This window comes from Nerophis lumbriciformis, linkage group LG08, assembly GCF_033978685.3.
Source record: "Nerophis lumbriciformis linkage group LG08, RoL_Nlum_v2.1, whole genome shotgun sequence".
Classification (NCBI taxonomy): domain Eukaryota; kingdom Metazoa; phylum Chordata; class Actinopteri; order Syngnathiformes; family Syngnathidae; genus Nerophis; species Nerophis lumbriciformis.
The window spans coordinates 30,465,317-30,486,768 of record NC_084555.2 but is presented as its reverse complement, the minus strand read 5'-3'; the positions used below and the strand labels follow the sequence as shown (position 1 = coordinate 30,486,768).

The window sequence follows — 21,452 nt, the reverse complement described above, 5'->3', positions numbered from 1 at the left end:
TTATTTCAATAGTGTTATATTGCATACAAACTAAAGGAATAAGTCGCCGCAAGTCCGACACAGGAAGGCTTTTTGAGCAGCTTTTATTTTGAAAGTAGCGGAAGCGTGTGCGTGCTGTTTACTCGCTCGTTTATTTAAAGAGCTCATCCGTAGCTTTGTAGCTAGCTTGGCAATTGCTTGTTTTCCTGATTGCCACCCGGGGTTACCACTCGTCGTCGCTGCTGAACTCCATCACTGCTTAATCGAATACCACAGCGGCTAACCAGGTGGACATTACGTTCCAGGTTGGTTTTACTTGTGTCGCAACGCGAGTCATTAGCGGACAACTAACCAAAACGTTATGTTTGGTGTCAGTCAGCCATGTTACTGTGTATATCAATCAATGATGCAGCTACCCGTGTTTATTTTTATCAGCTATTTTCTGCTGTGTGCCGAATACCAAAATATATTTCGGTTTTTTTATCAATATGTAATATTTGTGACGATTCATAATGTCAGTGCAAGTGCCAACGCGCAGTCGGCAGGAACGTTTTTAATGCTAAAATCGTTGGTGTTTGAATGTACCCTGTGTGCTTGCTAGCGCAGTAGCATCTACTGGTGTAAAGCTAGCATGGCTGTGATTATTGGATTATTATCATGCAATCATACAAATAACGCATTTAAAAAAAAACAGCTCTGTGCACTGTGGCAGAATTTCACTGACACGCTGCAGCGTTAGACGTTTTGCTATTATTACGGGCGATTAACATCGTTAGCACTGACTGATCATTCTTGCATAGAAGCTAACACCACCAGTGCTTTGCTGCAATTTTACCAATGTATCTATCAATATCTGGGAGCAAAGCATATTTTCCTAATATGTGGTGTGTTTTTATCATGGTATACATTTTGATATTTTTTAGGCTTCTCACATAAAATCATGTTTAAAATCAATTGACTTACTGCTAAACAATAACACTCGTGGTACAAAATGTCAACATTGCACTAATTTATGTACTTCTGTTGTCATGTCAGATGGATCAACAGGACCAGGCCTATATGTTTGCCCGTCTCACACGACCACATTCTGAACAGCTGCTGCAAGGTCTTCATTCAGAACAGCTGCTGCAAGGCCTTCAGCTCTTACGGAAAGATCACGAACTATGTGACATCGTGCTCCGTGTGGGTGACGCCAAGATCCATGCCCACAAAGTAGTGCTGGCCAGTATCAGCCCTTACTTCAAGGCCATGTTCACGGGTAACTTGTCCGAAAAGGAGACTGCTGAAGTCGAATTCCAATGCATTGACGAGACTGCCTTGCAGGTAGGCTTGGAGACAGTTAAAAATGTATTCACTAATTTATGTTCTAGTTTTTACTAATTACTTTTTTTTTTTTTTTTTCTTTTTTTTTTACTCCATGTAGGCCATTGTTGAGTATGCTTACACTGGCACAGTGTTTATCTCCCAGGAAACTGTGGAATCTCTGCTGCCAGCAGCCAACCTACTGCAGGTCAAGCTAGTACTAAAGGAATGTTGCTCCTTCTTAAAGAGTCAGCTGGATGCTGGGAACTGTATCGGCATTTCCCGCTTTGCAGAGACATATGGCTGTCATGATTTGTGCCTAGCTGCAACTAAGTTCATCTGTGAAAATTTTGAGGAAGTATGTCAGACTGAGGAATTTTTTGAACTAACACGAGCTGAGTTGGATGAAATTGTGTCCAATGACTGCCTTAAAGTGGTGACAGAGGAGACAGTTTTTTATGCCCTAGAGTCGTGGATTAAATATGATGTAACTGAACGACAACAACATTTAGCTCAGCTGCTTCACTGTGTGCGCCTTCCACTCCTCAGCGTCAAATTTCTCACTCGTTTATATGAAGCCAACCATCTTATACGAGATGACCACGCATGCAAGCACCTGCTAAACGAGGCCCTCAAATATCATTTTATGCCAGAGCACCGGTTGTCGTATCAGACTGTCCTGTCTGCACGACCCAGGTGTGCCCCAAAGGTGCTGCTGGCAGTAGGAGGCAAGGCTGGACTGTTTGCCACCTTAGAAAGGTAATAACTCTTAAAATAATGTCTGCATTTTCTCAATTGTATTTAATTAAATCTTAATGTGTCTTGTACCTTCTCTCTGGCAGCATGGAAATGTATTTCCCTCAAAAAGACTCATGGATAGGACTAGCCCCTCTCAGCGTACCCAGGTACGAGTTTGGAGTGGCAGTGCTTGACCATAAGGTGTACGTGGTGGGCGGCATCGCGACACACATGCGTCAGAGCATCAGCTACAGGAGACATGAAAGCACAGTGGAGAGCTGGGACCCAGAAAGCAACACCTGGTCTTCGGTAGAGCATATGACAGAGTGTCGCAGCACACTTGGGGTAGTGGTCCTGGCCGGAGAGCTGTACGCACTGGGAGGCTACGATGGCCAATATTACCTCCAGTCTGGGGAAAAATACGTCCCCAAGTTGAAGGAGTGGCAACCTGTGGCGCCCATGACCAAGTCTCGCAGTTGCTTTGCCACTGCTGTGCTGGACGGCATGGTGTATGCCATTGGAGGATATGGACCAGCGCATATGAACAGGTACTGTTGTGGTTGTCTAAATTTTGAGGTATGTCCATTTTCCTTGTTTATTTAAGAAACCAAAAAAATACAAAAGCAGTTACAGACATCAAAGTAATAATAGTACAGTCTAATCAGGACTATACCTTATCTAATCAAATAGTGGTATGCCTCAATAAATGCCTCTCCTCAAATACCCGCCTAGGAGGAAAAAAGTAAGCCAGCGATTTATATAATACATTAATAGGTAGAGGTGGACAATAGTTATTGGGGAATTATGGTGTCACACCGATAATCCAACCCCTGGACCCCCCCCCCCCCAAAAAAAACGCTACAATGACATTATTCGTACATGGTTAGGGCAGTCTTTCTCAAATAGTGGGGCGGGTGCTCCTGGGGGGGTGCAATGCGATGCCAAAGGGGGCACGTGTGACCTCGGAGAACATGCTCTTTTTTGCCGTATCAGAATATGATGAAGCGTATGGTATGTAGCGGTGGGAGACGAAAGACTGGTGTGTTTCCTTTAATGTTAATAAGCTTACAATGTTATGCAGAGGTATAGTTATAACACTTTTATAAACAAATTATACTATTTATAGTCTCAGTGGGGGGTGAAATATTTTATTTTTTCTTGGAGGGCGTAACAGAAAATATTTGAGAAGCACTGGGTTTGGGTGAACAAATCAAGCGCTCCTACCTCGTTGGCTGTTCTAAACAACCTCTGAAATCATAGGACCTCAATGTGTTAAACATGGCGTTGGTCTTGCGGGACTTCACTACTCATCCGAGTAAGACATACCTTGTGCCACCCAAACCAAATGCCCCGCAAAGACTTTGCGAGGAAATGGAAAAAAAAACCCACCTACTTTGTGAGGAAAGGGGAAAAAACACCTATCTTTGACACATCAGACCTCAGTCACTGGTATCCACACTGAAAAAGAAGAAGCTATTGGTCCTACTAAGTGAAAGCAGGGCTCGGTGGTAAAATTTTGCAAGTAACATTCTTGTAAGTAATGTAGCCTCCTGACAGGAGCAAACAGAGTCTGACGCTTTTGTTTTTCACTTTATTACGACTTTAACATGCCAACAGCAACCCTTGGTACACTGTTGGCACTGTAGCGCTAGCTTACCCAGTAGCCACGACGAAAAACTACACATCACTTCCTCATGACTTTACTGTGAGTGAGGTTGCATTCAGGAACACCCGGAATTTTGATCATCAAACATTACAACTCAAGTATAGTGCATCCGGGAGGTAGTCACAGTGCTTCACCTTTTCCACATTTTGTTATGTTACAGCCATATTCCAAGATACAAGAATGTCTACCTTTGCCATGAAGCTTGAGAGTGAGATCATGTTCCTACAGCTTAATTGTAGTCCACCTGTGGTAAATTCAGTTAGTTGGACATGATTTGGAAACACACACACATGTGTACTATATATAAGGTCCCACTCTTGACAGTGCATGCAGAGCACAAACCAAGAATGAAGTCGAAGGAATTGTCTGTAGACCTCCTAGACAGGATTGTCTCGCAGCACAAATCTTGGGAAGGATACAGAAAAATATCTGCTGCCTTTTAAAGGTCCCAATGAGCACAGCGGTCTCTATCATCCGTAAATGAAATAAGTTTGGAACCACCAGGACTCTTCCTAGAGCTGCCCAGTCGAAGAAACTGAGTTATCGGGGAAGAAGGGCCCTAGTCAGGGAGGTGACTAATAACCTGATGGTCACTCTGTCAGAGGTACATCATTCCTCTGTGGAGAGAGAAGAACCTTCCAGACGGACAAATATCTCTGCAGCAACCCACCAATCAGACCTCTGTGGTAGAGTGACTGTCATTAGGATGCGACCATTAGGATGTTCATATATTACCATTTAGATGAAGAATGACTCATAATCCTCACAAAGAAAAGGTGGGTTGGAACCAAGCATCTTTTCATGTTGTTCCCGCCATTCTTGGGTCTAAATTGACTGTCAAAGTGTACTCCCTTGTCGGAATATGATTTTGTCCTTATACTATCCAGGTGAGCGGCATTATTTATGATCTAGAATAAAGTTTGATGAGCAAAAAAACGAGGAAGCAGCTGATCAGTCAATCATGTCAACATAGGTGCACAAGCTTGTGATCACGGCGCCGTTAAATAGTTTGTCTGCGTTGGCGCTTATAATAACAATATTACCAATACTTGGTTAATATTTAAGTAACAACATGTAAATTGAGTATTGTTGGAGCTTTTTGGGCAGAAAAGAGGACCACCCATTTGCAGACTTTTATTTACCAGAGATTGCATTAAAAAAATACATCCGTCATGTCTTTCATAATGATTGTGAACGATAGACAAATTTCCAAAAAAAGTGCAGTTCCCCTTCCAGTACTGATTTGGCCACCATTTAAGCACCTGCACCGTTTTTTTTTAAAGTTCCAATTTGCTACTATTATTGGTTAAAATCTAAACGATATATATCCCTAATCAGAACATAAACTTCACTGATTTATTGCTGTGATGTTTGCTTTACTGTAGTAGTGATGTCATATTTGGTTAGCACACATCTGCATGTACAGTTTGTCATATCCACCTTTTGATTGACTCTGTACTCAAACTACAGTAAAATCTTCATTTAAAATAAAAAAAAATTGTAAAATATTGTTTTATCAAAATCATTAAATCAATTAGGTCGATTTGATTTTAATACCACACATTTTTCATACACAGGTAAGTGGCAAACACAAAGTGCTTTATACAAGAGAAAGAAGAGAAGGAAACACATTACAAACGCAAAAACACATCACATACACACAAAGCTCTATTGGCAACAACGGAAAAAAAACATTGCATGATGGCACTGAAGATTTGAGGAAAAAATGCCACCTTTTGAGGCGTCCACACTGGAGAATAACAAAATAATGCCATCTAAAAATAGTATGAAACATATAATAAAACGTACCGGGTATGTAAAAAAAAAAATTAAATAAAACAGTAAATTAATAAAAACATAACATTGAGAGAATAATACTAGTGATAATAGTAATAAATAAGATAGAAAATAAATAAAATAAAAACATGATCAGTAAAAAGCCTGATTTAAAAAGGTGTGTCTTTGGACTTTTTAAAATGTTTTTCTCTCAGTCATTTCTGCAGTCCTGAGGCTCATGCAGGCTGTTCCACAGCTGGGGGCCATAGTGGTTAAATGCTGCCTTTTTGCTAAAAGATAAAAGGCCAGTGGCACAGGACCTCCGGATCCGCGAGGGTTGGTACGGTAAAAGCAGGTCAGATAGATAAAAAGGCGCAAGGCCATTAGGACATTTTAAAAACTAATGATATAACTTAAAATGAACCCTGAAGCAGACGGGGAGCCAATGCAGTGATTTTAAAACTGGTGTTATGTGCTCCCGCCCTCTGGTCTTCGTCATTCTTGGGAAGTAGGAAGGTATTGGTATAGACTTAAAAAATATTGTACATCCCTAATAATCAGTTTTTTTTCACAATTAAACATGATTACAGGATTATCTGTAAATTTTATGGGGAACATGATTGAAAGGATACTTAAGAAATAACAGTGGACATTGGCAAGTAAATAAACTGCTCTCCTATGCCCTGTCATCTCTCTTAGTCCGGTAGTTATTTATCTACGGTAATAGAAGTTGCAATTAAGTGAAGGATGTCAAATGTTGCAGAGAAGTGAAGTCAAAAGTGATATGGTGGTAGCTGAAGTTTCATTGAGTGCCTGCAGCCTCTAAGACTTCTGCTGTTGCTGTGGATCTCCAGTGTGCACTGTCTCTGTTGCTCGTTTCCTAGACTCCCGAATACCTTTGAGAGTTTCTGTTTGGACAGAGACTCTCTCGAGACGCTTTTTCCCCTTTCTCCCTATGGCTTTTGTGCATGTGCTTCAAGCAAAACAATCCCTGATTGCTGATGTTCCTGTGAGTCTTTATGGAACCTATTCCATTTGTAACAATGACCAAATACACATTTGGAAGCCGTCAGTTTACTGCTGTAATGCTTGGTGTGTTTGTTTGATTTTAAAACATTACATTTCTGTTATTACCATATAGCAGGGATGTGCGGTCATGAGGCACGTGAAGCAGAGCCCCTCTTGTCATTATGAAAAAAAAATAAACATAAAATAAAAATGTGCTAATTAAACTATGCTATTAATGTATTTTTGGTTTGATCAGAATCATTAGAATTTATTTTATTTTATTTTTTTATTTTTTTAAATAAAAAAATCTCAAGGCTGACTGGTTTGCTGGCTTTCCTGCCCGCTAAACTGAAGCTGAGGACGTAGCTTACTGGCTGTGCTATTTTTCAGCATGTGTCCAATATAAACATTTATACACCACCACTTTCTAGTTTGCACTCAATCGGCAGCCTGTTTAATGTATTGAATGTAAATGTGATGATTATTTTTGCTAATCGGTTTATTAATAAATACAGAAAAAACACACTTAAAGGCGCTGTAGTATTCTGACTTACCACAATGTGTGTGTGAGTCACCATGAAGTGGGGGTGAACGTGAGCTAGCAGGTGCCTGTCACTATAAACAATGTTATTTTAAGTCAAATTCAAGAAAAACACGTTAAGGACCACTGAATGAATGGCTGCCATTATGGAGGAAGCTCAAAAACCTACCCAAACTGAATTTTGCAAAAAGTGATCATACAATAGTAAGTTTTTATAGAGAAGGATAGCCACATTTACTTCTGATACAAATAAAAGATAAGACCACAAATGTTTTTTGATTTTGTTAAAATAAATAATTGAGAAGGTGCTAAGTATGTGATACTAATATTATAAAAATGAATTACTTGTCAAGGTCAAAATATGTCACTGCTGTACAGGTTAACAAGACCATTTACGAGAGCACAGCCCTCTGCCAAGGCCAAACAATAATGCCAGAGAGGTGTACAGTCCATTGTAGCTTAGTAGCTATTCATTAGTGCAATAATAAAAATACAAAAATTATCAAGATACATTACAAATGTAAAAGCAGTAAAAACCCACAAATGTAATTGTGCAGTTTACAGCGGGTACCGATGTATAATTGTTTTTTTCAAACCAAAACTATAAGACCGCTACTAACGGCTGGCATATCTTAGCAATGGTGTTACTTTTGATGGGTAAATAACTTCTCAGTGAAAGTGGGGTACACTCACTAGCTGTATTGACACTGCTCTGATACTGTTTGTGTTGCTGTTTTTAATAATGGTCATCCGCTATCTATTGGATTTAAAAAGTCACTACATTTTACGTATAAATTGAATATATTGTTAGCAAATTTTTTTTTTTTTTAACAAATGGCTGCGCAAGAAAGATATCAAAACCGTAATTCCAGTCAATGAGCAAGCAGAAATAAAGGCTATTTGGTCTAAAAGATTAAAATCATCCTGAAATGTTTGTTTACTTAGTTCCATTTAGATCGATGGTGGTGATGGAAATCGATGTCAAGCGTGGCGTGACAGTCCTCCGACTTTGTCTTTTAGTGGGTTATGAGGTGTCACTTGCAGGCAGAACAAAGCCTTCCCTAATAAACAGTGTGGCGCTTCACAGTCAAATAACATAGCTGTATCGATCACACATTTTTTCTTAAATTGAGGCTTCAAGAAACACTATCACATCTTGTGTTTCATAAGGCATCGATGCTTCGGTATCGTACGACCCATCATTAGCAGTTACCAATAGTGAGAACAGATTTAACAAATACATGTCTATATGTCACAATTGTAAGTTAAACTTTGTAGCGTTTGAATGTCTAACTGTATTGGCTTTATTCTCTTAATTACCCGTTCTATATTCATATGGTACGTTTAAGGAACAAAGAAATGCACTTACACTTGTGGATTAGGAGTAAGTATAAACTACTGTGTGTCATCTTTACACAGTGTGGAGCGGTACGACCCGAGCAAGGATGCCTGGGAAATGGTAGCCCCCATGGCAGACAAGAGGATCAACTTTGGCGTTGGCGTCATGCTTGGTTTCATATTTGTGGTGGGAGGACACAATGGAGTCTCTCACCTGTCCAGCATCGAGCGGTACGATCCCCATCAGAACCAGTGGACAGCCTGTAGACCAATGAATGATCCACGCACTGGTGAGTAAGCGTCATATAGTACAGGGAAATGTGCTTTTACTTTTTTCCCCCTATAAAAATAACAGAACCACACATTTATTTATGAGGCGCTGTGCGGAGCAGGTTTGTGTAATTTTTGGAATTAAATTTGAAGAATTTGAATTGAATAGGCTCAACTGCACCAGATGTTGAACTGGAATTACAGGAAGTACAATCAAATAAATTTCAACTCAGGGAAAACCCTTGTAGTCAAGTAACTGAGATTTATCTCTTTCTTCATTTGTTCATGAATTCATTACCTTTTTTTGTTTTTATATATCGATGTCATTCAAAAAACCATTACCGGACAATTATATTATTAGTTTTACTTATTAACTACGAATCATGCATTTGTTGTTAAAATGTTCATTAATTTGTTAAAGGTGAGGTAAATGACTCACTTAGCCTAACTTGATGCTCCTAACACGCTGTCACTTCCCTCTTTAGCCTTGGCTATCTTCCTTTTGGCTTGTCATCCACATACTGTACACACATAGGCTTTTTTCCCTAAAGAAAGAGTTTTTGATGATTTCAGTGGACTTTCCTGAATTCTTGCTTTGTTGTGTCGTAAGAAATGTACATTATTTCATAGATATAAGCCTAACCCAATGTGAATAATTTGTTGCCATACGTTTAGTGCACGTTCATGCAGTGGTGAACAGACCGTAGTGTTCGGTCGGTTGCAAATTATCCTTGGCTCTTAGTCACCTGTTTTGAAGTGAACGTGCAGCCGAGGGATGTAACGTTAAACTGTATTAATGATAAACCGCAATAAAACTCCCGACAGTAAGAATTACCTTTTTTTTTTTATTTAAATTGTTGTAAAATTGTGATTGATAACCACACTTTGAGAATTTCACAAACTGGGGACTTTGCTCATTTACTGGAGAAACAAGCTTGTGCTAGCTCTTGCACTAGCTAGCTTAAAGGGGTCATATTATGATTTTTTTCTACATTTAAAACACTTCTTTGTGGTGTACATTACATAATGGTGGTGCTTTGGTGAAAATGTTGCATAGATTTTGTTATACAGACCATATTCAAGCCGCTTTCTGTTTCTTTAGAAATGCGCCGTTTGTGGGTGGTCTTTTTTTACGTGCCAAAGTCGTCCTTCTGGCCAAGATCCTTTCGAGTGCGTCTCTTGACCGATTACAAGAACTATACACTACTTTTTATTAGAAATGGTAACAGGAGATGATTTTAGCATGCATGCACATGTACGAACCTGTCGGCCCCACAACAAGAGGATAGAGAAAAATAGAGAACTTATTTACTACAACTGAATAAAAATGGCGTACTAACGCAAAGCTCTTCAGGTAAACCTCTACCATATATGAAGATATCCGCTGACATAACTCTGGAATTTTAGACTTTAGTGACATATTTTTTCTAACGGTTCGTTTGGAGCAAGTTCGGAATAAGCCAAAATTGTTTTTTAAACATCTTCGCCATGTCTCCATGGTTTGATTTCACATTTTTGGGACTTCTGGGGATCCCAAATACACCAAAACCGGCACATTAGATAAAAGAGGTTGGTTTTAAGGGTTCCCCCTTAATGTAATTGAATATAGTGCGCCGCCACGGCATTTTGATTAGCACCACACGTGTGTGTGCGCCCGCGTATGTGTGCACACACTTGTAAAGAACAAATAATTTCTATAACTCTTATTTTCTTTGTGATAGTGATTGGAGCACATACTTGTTGGTCACAAAAAACAATCATGAAGTTTGGTTCTTATATGAATTTATTATGGGTCTACTGAAAATGTGACCAAATCTGCTGGGTCAAAAGTATTCATACAGCAATGTTAATATTTGGTTACATGTCTCACAATACGAAGGTCCTGAGTAGTCGTGAGTTCAATCCCGGCCTCGGGATCTTTCTGTGTAGAGTTTGCATGTTCTCCCCGTGACTGCGTGGGTTCCCTCCGGGTACTCCGGCTTCCTCCCACCTCCAAAGACATGCACCTGGGGATAGGTTGATTGGCAACACTAAATTGGCCCTAGTGTGTGAATGTGAGTGTGAATGTTGTCTGTCTATCTGTGTTGCCCTGCGATGAGGTGGCGACTTGTCCAGGGTGTACGCCGCCTTCCGCCCGATTGTAGCTGAGATAGGCTCCAGTGCCCCCCGCGACCCCGAAGGGAATAAGCGGTAGCAAATAGATGGATGGTCCCTTGGCAAGCTTCTGGTTGAATTTTTTTACCACTCCTCTTGACAAAATTGGTGCAGTTCAGCTCAATGTGTTGGTTTTCGGACATGGACTTGTTTCTTCAGCATTGTCCACACGTTTAAGTCAGGACTTTGGGAAGGCCATTCTAAAACCTTAATTCTAGCCTGATTTAGCCATTCCTTTACCACTTTTGACATGTGTTTGGGGTCATTGTCCTGTTGGAACACCCAACTGCGCTCAAGACCCAACCTCCGGGCTGATGATTTTAGGTTGTCCTGAAGAATTTGGAGGTAATCCTCCTTTTTCATTGTCCCATTTACTCTCTGTAAAGCACCAGTTCTATTGGCAGCAAAACAGGCCCAGTGCATAATACTACCACCGCCATGCTTGACGGTAGGCATGGCGTTCCTGGGATTAAAGGCCTCACCTTTTCTCCTCCAAACATATTGCTGGGTATTGTGGCCTAACAGCAAAATTTTTGTTATTTTATATTATATTATATTATATTGTATGTATACATCATCTGCTCCGCCGTTGAGGTCCCTGGCTAGGGGGCAGTCAGGTACTAGGCCTTTGCCAAGGGCCACCTGGGATAATAGTAGGAAAGGGGTTAACCTCCTAGTGCCCCAAGACCCCATAGAGGAGCCTCCACTGCCGGATGCACTTTAACGTCATGCCCAGGACAGTGTGTATACATATACACGTGTGTATGTATACATATACAGGTAAAAGCCAGTAAATTAGAATATTTTGAAAAACTTGATTTATTTCAGTAATTGCATTCAAAAGGTGTAACTTGTACATTATATGTATTCATTGCACACAGACTGATGCATTCAAATGTTTATTTCATTTAATTTTGATGATTTGAAGTGGCAACAAATGAAAATCCAAAATTCCGTGTGTCACAACATTAGAATATTACTTAAGGCTAATACAAAAAAGGGATTTTTAGAAATGTTGGCCAACTGAAAAGTATGAAAATGAAAAATATGAGCATGTACAATACTCAATACTTGGTTGGAGCTCCTTTTGCCTCAATTACTGCGTTAATGCGGCGTGGCATGGAGTCGATGAGTTTCTGGCACTGCTCAGGTGTTATGAGAGCCCAGGTTGCTCTGATAGTGGCCTTCAACTCTTCTGCGTTTTTGGGTCTGGCATTCTGCATCTTCCTTTTCACAATACCCCACAGATTTTCTATGGGGCTAAGGTCAGGGGAGTTGGCGGGCCAATTTAGAACAGAAATACCATTGTCCGTAAACCAGGCACGGGTAGATTTTGCGCTGTGTGCAGGCGCCAAGTCCTGTTGGAACTTGAAATCTCCATCTCCATAGAGCAGGTCAGCAGCAGGAAGCATGAAGTGCTCTAAAACTTGCTGGTAGACGGCTGCGTTGACCCTGGATCTCAGGAAACAGAGTGGACCGACACCAGCAGATGACATGGCACCCCAAACCATCACTGATGGTGGAAACTTTACACTAGACTTCAGGCAACGTGGATCCTGTGCCTCTCCTGTCTTCCTCCAGACTCTGGGACCTCGATTTCCAAAGGAAATGCAAAATTTGCATGGTTGGGTGATGGTTTGGGGTGCCATGTCATCTGCTGGTGTCGGTCCACTCTGTTTCCTGAGATCCAGGGTCAACGCAGCCGTCTACCAGCAATTTTTAGAGCACTTCATGCTTCCTGCTGCTGACCTGCTCTATGGAGATGGAGATTTCAAGTTCCAACAGGACTTGGCGCCTGCACACAGCGCAAAATCTACCCGTGCCTGGTTTACGGACCATGGTATTTCTGTTCTAAATTGGCCCGCCAACTCCCCTGACCTTAGCCCCATAGAAAATCTGTGGGGTATTGTGAAAAGGAAGATGCAGAATGCCAGACCCAAAAACGCAGAAGAGTTGAAGGCCACTATCAGAGCAACCTGGGCTCTCATAACACCTGAGCAGTGCCAGAAACTCACCGACTCCATGCCACGCCGCATTAACGCAGTAATTGAGGCAAAAGGAGCTCCAACCAAGTATTGAGTATTGTACATGCTCATATTTTTCATTTTCATACTTTTCAGTTGGCCAACATTTCTAAAAATCCCTTTTTTGTATTAGCCTTAAGTAATATTCTAATTTTGTGACACACGGAATTTTGGATTTTCATTTGTTGCCACTTCAAATCATCAAAATTAAATGAAATAAACATTTGAATGCATCAGTCTGTGTGCAATGAATAAATATAATGTACAAGTTACACCTTTTGAATGCAATTACTGAAATAAATCAAGTTTTTCAAAATATTCTAATTTACTGGCTTTTACCTGTATGTGTGTGTGTATATGTATGTATTACAAACAACCAGTTAGTGTGTGTGTGTGTCAAGTGTGACATCATGCTGGCTGCCGCTAGCCTCTTTTGTCAGCGACATCGAGGGGCAGAAGTTAAGGGTTCCTAAACACGACTACATTTTATAACACCACCAGAAGAAGATGCTAGATTTGTTGCTATTTTTTTTAAATTAAAAAGTCATTAAAAGTCTGGTAACACTTGAAGAAATCTCAACAAAGTACATTGTACAAAAAGCAGCAACAATTGTAAATATGGAAAAACGTTACATATATATATGTTAATACTAATTCATCATAACAGATTTGTTTTAAATGTATGTATGTGTGTATATATATATATTTTTTTTTTGTCTTTTATAAAGAAAATCATATCATTGCAAATTACTTGATAATGTCATGGTGACCACGCCCCTACCGCCGCAGGTATCTTGGCAGTTTAGGGGATACCAATAGTATCCCTTTAAATGCTAACATGAAAACAAGAGACTTTAAAGTATTTCCCAGTTACAAACGATGTACCCCAATCTAAACTTAGACAAACACATTGCTGTCTGAGCAACAAAGCAATTAAAATATTCTCATTAAATTTACAAGCTGTGCGCTCCTAAAACAGAGTGATCGATCTGTATTCTAGGGAATATGAATTCCTATGTTTTTCTACTAGTTTTGCCAGTTTTAATTTTGTTGTTTAATGTTTCGGTAGATTGTATTCTTCTACTGTAAATACAATAATTAGTCATTTAAATTAATACTCAATCATATGGGACCTTTCTGGGTCTTTTTTTTGTCTTATTAGATAATTGTAGCAATCTGATCAAAAGTGGGCATTAAACCACATTAATAATAAGCATTTAATATAATTTTACATGAGATATTAATTGTACACATATGGTAATGAATGAAAGTGTGTAAAGATTAGTTTTTACAATGATCAGATTTGATTTTTGTGGTTGCCGATATGTTTCAGGGACGATCCATACGTTTAAAACGGTTCAGTGAGTTGTAATCCATTCAGTAACATTTTAAGCAAAAAAAAAAAAAAAAAATCAAGCATTGTGACTGTGAAATAAATACTGGATACTGGACACTGCAGGTGAAGTTTCCTCTAATGATTAAATTTTTTGTAAAGGAATTTTGTATTAATGAATTATGCATACAAACAACTAAGTAAACAACAAATAATGGCTAATGCACCACATCTTATTTTAATAAAGTGCAACCGACACCATAGGTTGAATTAACAAGAGGAAACCTTTTCTGCTCACATTTTCAACATTTAAGTAATTTTTAAATAAAACCAGAGTGACTAACATATTATGCTAAATAAAGTTACCCGACCTGGTCATACAGTATTTGTTCTCCACCCTGGCGTCTCCGATGACTGATAGCGTCCCTGGTGTGCGGAAGTATATATCCCCCCTCGTCCCTGTTGACGGTGTTTGCTCCTCGCTTCCTAATCTCCATAGCCTTTGATCCATATTTTGTACTTACAGTATTTTTCTTTTTTTCATTTTTTTTTTCATAGTTCTTTTTATTGATTTCACATTAACAACAAATTCAAACCCTCTTCATCCCCTACCCCTGCTGTCACTCAAAACAAAAGTAAGAGTAAAAAAGTACCCGGAGTTTAAAAAAAAAAAAAAAAATTTCAATACAAGGCACTTGAGACAAAGTAATTGAAAGCTGAAACACACTGTAGAAGCAGCATGACAAGGCCTGAAACGTCGGCAGTCATATTTAGGTACATATCTAGGGCTATTCCTGCACTTGTGTAGAGGATTGGTCAAAAAAGGTCTCCACACTTTAAAAAACTTGTTTTCAGAGTCCCGCAATGTATATCTTATTTTCTCGAGCTTCAGGTTTGCCAGCACGTCCATTATCCAGTTTGAGACTGAGGGTGGGACAGCCTCCTTCCACTTCAACAATATCAGGCGGTGTGCGAGGAGGGTGGTAAAGGCAACTATTTTGTGACCCCCTACAGCAGGGGTGTCAAACTCAAATACAGAGTGGGCCAAAATTTAAAACTGAACAAAGCCGCGGGCCAAGGTTGAACAAATTAACCTTTAATAGGGATCCAAACAAGTTTTGCATTGAATATTGAACAAGCAAGGCTTATATAACTTTATAGTGACCTGCAAAATCGAGTTTCAAATAATAATAAAATTAAAAAATATTAATGGCATATCAAAAACAATTTAAATAAAAATTGAATGCCTCTTTTCTATTTGCAGCCTTCTGAGGTAAATATCAACATTAACTTTTTCCACAGGCTAATAAATTTGAAAATATAATAATGAATAAACCAACCATTCAGGACTTTAAACTGCTCAGTTTGCAACACACTGATCTAATCTGATGTGCCCAAGCCAGATACCTGGCATCTTTTCTTGGATGCTAGTTCATTAATGTCAGGGCTCAGGCTTTGAGCTGAAGCAACCTTCATAATCGAACGAAGGTGTTAATCAGTCATTATATCTCGTATTCCACAGTCCTGGGAACGTGCCTTACAGGCACTGCTTTTAACGTCCTCTACGAGCTGACGTCACGTCCGCTTTTCATCCTTTCTAACAACGTGCCCGCCTAGTCACAAGATATGAGCGGCTCCTGTACGCACACACACGTAAATGCAATGCATACTTCATCAACAGCGATACAGTTTACACTGAGAGTGACCCTATAAGCAACTTTAACATTGTTAGAAATATACGCCACACTGTGAATCCACACCAAACACATTTTGGGAGAACATCCGCACAGTAACACAACATAAACACAACAGAACAAATACCCAGAACCCTTTGCAGCACTAGGTGTTGTGTCGGATAATACACCTGGGCCATAGAATGCACCCCCTGACGTGAATAAGAAGCCAAAAGTGCAAAAACAATAATGTTCGTGTTGGAGGAGTTGTGAATGAATGAAATATGAAATCCGTGCTGCAGTCGCTGCTGGGCCACAACATTAGGTACACCTGCAGACTGTAGCACGGATTTCATGTCATTCATTCACAACTCCTCCAACACGAACATTATTGTTTTTGTACTTTTGGCTTCTTATTAAATAACTTCTTTAAATAGATTCAATCTTGCACGTGGAAACTTTAAGTGTGGGCTTTAGTTGATATAACACTCACGTCAGGGGGTGCATTCTACGCCGGAGGTGCATTATCCGGCACAACACCTGGACGCTACAATATACACCCCCGCTACCTCCACACAGGCCGACCCCCCCCCCCCCCCCCCCCCCTCCGCTCAGCTATTTGCTTGTCCAGACTTACCGGTAGTTGTTTTGCTTCTGAGTTCTTTCTCTTATTAGCCATAAAAATATTATCTGCCCTCTTAAGTAAGCCTTAAAGGCCTCCCAAACAGTTGCAACTGAAACATCTGTGGTCATGTTTATTTCCAAAAATTGAAAGATTTGTTCTGATAAAGTAAATAAATAAATGATAAATGGGTTGTACTTGTATAGCGCTTTTCTACCTTCAAGGTACTCAAAGCGCTTTGACACTACTTCCACATTTACCCATTCACACACACATTCACACACTGATGGAGGGAGCTGCCATGCAAGGCGCTAACCAGCACCCATCAGGAGCAAGGGTGAAGTGTCTTGCTCAGGACACAACGGACATGACGAGGTTGGTACTAGGTGGGGATTGAACCAGGGACCCTCGGGTCGCGCACGGCCACTCTCTTCCACTGCGCCACGCCGTCCAGTACAAAGTTTTCCTCTGCTAATAATAGAGAATTAAACCTCCAGTTTCTTCTAATTGTCCTTGATTCAGGCAAATTCAGCTTCAATAAAAGGGGAGCATGGTCAGATATTAATATGGTTTGATACTCACAAGAACTTATGTAGGGAGTTAATTTATTATCAGTGAAAAATTAGTCGATTCTGCTATATGTGTGGTGCACATGCGAGAAGGAGTATTCCCTACTTTTTGGATGCAAAAAACGCCATTTATCGGATATGCCAAATTCTGAAAGAAAGGTTTGTATATAGGAAACTGATTTGGATGCTACATAACTTTTTCTGGCTGTTGATCTGTCCATCCCAGGTTCTAAACAAAAATTAAAATAACCTCCCATAATGAGCTGGTGAGAGTTTAGATCTGGAAATAATTTGATGAGACGATCAAAAAACTGGGCATCATCAAAATTCGGAGCATATACATTAGCCAGTACAACCTTGGTGTTATAGAGTTGGCCAGTAACTATAATATAACGTCCGTTTGAGTCTGCTATGGTGTCAGAGGGGGTAAAAGATATATCCTTATTTATCAATATGGCAACGCCTCTCGCCTTAGCCTGAAAAGTAGAATGGAAGAGCTGTCCCACCAACCACATTTTAAACGAGAGTGATCTGACCTTGGAAGGTGGGTCTCCTGCAGAAAGGCAATTCCCGTCCTCAGACGCTTGAGGTGTACTAGTGTTTTTTTCCTCTTTACCGGGTGATTCAGGCCCTTGACATTCCAGTTAACGAGGTTGATGTCACAGTTCATGCTGCTTCTATGTGTGATATGGAAAGACAGTTAAACATCAAACAGGTGATACGGTGCCTATTAAGTTTAAACCAGGTACTCGGGTAATAATGAACAGCCTTTATGCCTTGAGTGACAGCAAAACAAAAACAACTTCCCCTAACCCTAAGTGAATTCAGCTATTAAAAAAACAGCACACCTTCCCTAACTAACTTAAAGACTTCCAGATTACTTCTTTAAAAAACAAACCCAAAAACCCCACCTGATACAGGGAAAATAACGGAGTACAGAGAGATACATTAGATGTAAATAGAATAGAACAAGGTAAACTATTAAATGTATATATAATCAAAACATAAATAAAATTTAAAAAAAACAAAAGCTATAAATACAATTCAATAGCTATTCTTGTTACATGTGCATAGCTTGCATGTAAGTAGTACATTTAGATCAGCAGCATTTCAAAATTGAAATAAAAATTAACTATGTTAAACCTTTACAGCTTAAACCAGTCTGCAATTTGTGGACCCTATGGAGAAGTATAAATGAGAGAGGAAAAATAAATAAAATTAAAACTTGATAGAGACAAAACCCTACAGAATGAAATAAACCAATGAAGCTTGATTATTTTCAAAAAAGATACAAATAAAATGGAAAAAAAGGGCTCCTTTATACACGTGCATCTCTAATGGGGTAGGGAAAATAATAGAAAATAATAAATTATAGGCTTAAATGAATGTACTATATGCTGCTGAAACTTTACAAACTTATATCTACACAGATATAAAAACTAGCTATAAACAACCCAGTATTGTTTACTCATCCACATATGTATTTGGTGAAACACAGTGAGAGGGAGAAATAAAAAATTAAATAAAAGAAGGAATAAAATAAAAATAAAATAGGAAAAAATAATAAAAAAAAAAAAAAAAACTCCCCTCATATTTGGTCTAAATGAGTTATATTACAACAGTGATGTAGATTGAGGTAGAGAGTATAACGTGTAATTTGATTATAGAGTCCAGGTCTTAAACTCACTGTAGCTCATAAACACACTTTGTTGATGAGACCGTTATGAAGAGTCTTTATACGCCTTGATGTAGTTATCTGCCTTGGCTACTGACCCGAGCCAAACGCGGGTGCCGTCCATCTGTGTGATGCGGAGCTTGGCCGGGTAGAGTAGCGAGGGTTTGAGTCCCATCTTGTACAGCGACGCTATCACTGTCCGATATGCCCTCCGCTGATTCACTACCTCTGGAGAGTAGTCCTCGTAAACTCCGAACGCGTGCCCGTGGTATTGCAGCGTACCCCTCTTCCTAGCCTCCCGGATCAGCAGCTCTTTACTCTGGAAGCGATGAAAACAGAGCAGGATAGGTCAGGGCTTGTCCCCGTGTCCCTGCTTGGGAGCCAGGCTGCGATGAGCGCAGTCCAGCTCCGGTGGAGAGGCGAATATTTCCCCTAGAGGGGGGGGGTTACCCACATATGCGGTCCTCTCCAAGGTTTCTCATAGTCATTCACATCGACGTCCCACTGGGGTGAGTTTTTCCTTGCCCGTATGTGGGCTTTGTACCGAGGATGTCGTTGTGGCTTGTGCAGCCCTTTGAGACACTTGTGATTTAGGGCTATATAAATAAAGATTGATTGATTGAAGTACTTCCTTCAGCAACAGGGAGAAAAACTTGGTAGGTTGTGGGCCTTCTATCCCTTCAGGTAAGCCAATGAGCCGGGCATTACTCCGCCTGCTCCTTCCCTCCAGGTCGGTTAGCTTTGCCTTTAGTTTCTGGTTGTTGGCCTGTAGCATATCACAAACCGCCTCCACCTGCTCCACCCGCTGATGTAGGGATTCAGCATTTCCCCCCAGAGAGGTCAGTCTGTAGTTATGACTGTTGACCGTCTCCTGAAGTCCGACCAGCTTCTCGTTCACCTCGCTAAAGGATGTTTTGAGCTCAGTTAGCAAGTGTGGTCCGATAGTATAGCAATCAGCTCAGATTTGCTAACGGCTGCAGCATCGGCCTCTGCCTTCTCTTGCGATTTTGCGAATTTGGGAGGCATTGTCGGTCATGAAGCGTGTTATGCGTTGTTGTGGTAGAAAAAAAGTTACCAGAGGTTAAATGCTCGTGAAATACAGGTGGGGTGCATGTTAAAAGGAAGAGTAAAGCAGGAGCTAGAGGCTAACAAGTCTTCACGCCATGCGTCCTCAACCGGAAGTCACAGTATTTGTTTCTGATTAAATAATTTCTCTTAAGCTGCCAGTTGTTGTCGCTTCATGTTGTGTTCCGGAAGTCTATGCATTGTCGTACGTAACTTACTGTGCTGTCACTTCCGTTGTGTCAATTGCGGCTTGAAGTTGTGTTGCGGCTTTATGTTATTGTGTTGTCGTTTGTCTTAATTGTGACTTTTGCAATCGTGCTGTAACTGAAAGTTTTTGTGTTGTAATTTATGATATTGTCTTGTAGCGTTTTCATTTGTTGTGACATTTTTGGACCACCGTAGGTATCCACCATTTTTGTTTAGACTCCACAATTGACTTATTGTTTAATGTCCTTACCATTGAAAGTGCTAAACTTCATATAAAGTCTGCTGTTCCTATATCTGTTTCCTTTTTTTGCTATCGATAAAATCGATCAATTCCCTTTTAAACGATATTAGATCAATACCTATTTTCCGGAAGGCAAGATGGATATAGTTGAAATTTAGGAATATATAAATTGATCTATTGCAATATAGATCAATTGTTACATTCCTACAAGAAAATATCAATGTTTGTGATTGTGGATATGGTCTTATTTGAAGTGTAAAGATTTTGTGGTGTCACCACCAACTCCAAGGCTGTAAGATGTGTTGTCAGCAAAATGTAACCCAAAGTTCTGCATTGACCGTAACATTATTTGACCAAATTGTAATCTCCACTAAGATATGACAATTAGCCTTTATCAAAAATATATATTACATTGTACCTGATGATTGTATTGCCTTGCAGGTGTTGGCTCAGCTATTGTGGACAATTACCTGTACGTGGTGGGAGGTCACTCAGGATCCTTTTACTTGAACACTGTCCAGCGATACGATCCCATTTCAGACCGCTGGTTGGACTCCAGCGGAATGATCTACTGTCGCTGTAACTTTGGTCTGACTTCCCTTTGACCCATGGCCCAGCCAGCTAGCACTTAATGAGACACCTTATTAGACACAAAGACTCTTCCCCCCCGTTGGATCCTCTTCCTGTCCCACATTCATCCTCCTGGTGCAGAGGATTGCCAAACACCAGCATGATTGGCGTTGGACCTGCTGAATGGATGGATGGATGTGATGGGCTAGTTAGCTAGCCATGAGGAATATAGGCCAGGGGGACGTGGCTACAGAGATGAAGAGTTGCACTCTTGTGCCGACAAAAAAGACCTGATGATCATTTGCCGGCCACAAAAGAGACTTCTGCTCTGGCTGCGGGAACACAATGAGGACTTGGAGCCATTTCCCAGAGGATTGGGGAAGAAACCTGTCACTTTTATTTAAATATTTTTGTTACTCTGACCAGTTTTTTTTTCTTCCATGTCTTGTAATACTGTTTTCTAATGTTCCTTGCTGCAACAAGGACCACGTGTTCAACTTCTGGAGAACACCGTAGTTTGCTTGTGACAATGTGTTTGTAGATGTGTGTATGTCTGTGTGTATGCTCAAAGGGATATGTGCATGTCGCTTTACTGTAGTAGTGATGCCATATTTGGTTAGCACAAATCTGCACGTACAGTTTGTCATATCCACCTTTTGATTGTTTCTGTACACAAACTACAGTCAAATCTTCATTAAAAA

At 40.1% G+C, this 21,452-nt stretch overlaps 1 protein-coding gene across 1 annotated transcript; it reads left to right on the top strand.

Annotated features, from left to right (window-relative positions):
- Positions 1-117: 117 nt before the first annotated feature.
- Positions 118-21,452, top strand: LOC133611645 (kelch-like protein 28). Its single transcript, XM_061968627.2, has 6 exons — positions 118-284; positions 1,015-1,302; positions 1,403-2,040; positions 2,124-2,567; positions 8,430-8,638; positions 20,623-21,452. Exons 2-6 carry the CDS (start codon positions 1,015-1,017, stop codon positions 20,784-20,786), a joined length of 1,743 nt encoding a protein of 580 aa, XP_061824611.1. The 5' UTR covers positions 118-284; the 3' UTR covers positions 20,787-21,452.

What these genes read in the sequence shown, in the direction of transcription:
- LOC133611645 (XM_061968627.2), top strand. Translation starts at nt 1,015, where the DNA reads ATGGATCAACAGGACCAGGCCTATATGTTTGCCCGTCTCACACGACCA. An exon ending in TTGACGAGACTGCCTTGCAG is followed by an intron (nt 1,303 to 1,402) that starts GTAGGCTTGGAG and finishes TACTCCATGTAG; the next exon opens with GCCATTGTTGAGTATGCTTA. An exon ending in GGACCAGCGCATATGAACAG is followed by an intron (nt 2,568 to 8,429) that starts GTACTGTTGTGG and finishes ATCTTTACACAG; the next exon opens with TGTGGAGCGGTACGACCCGA.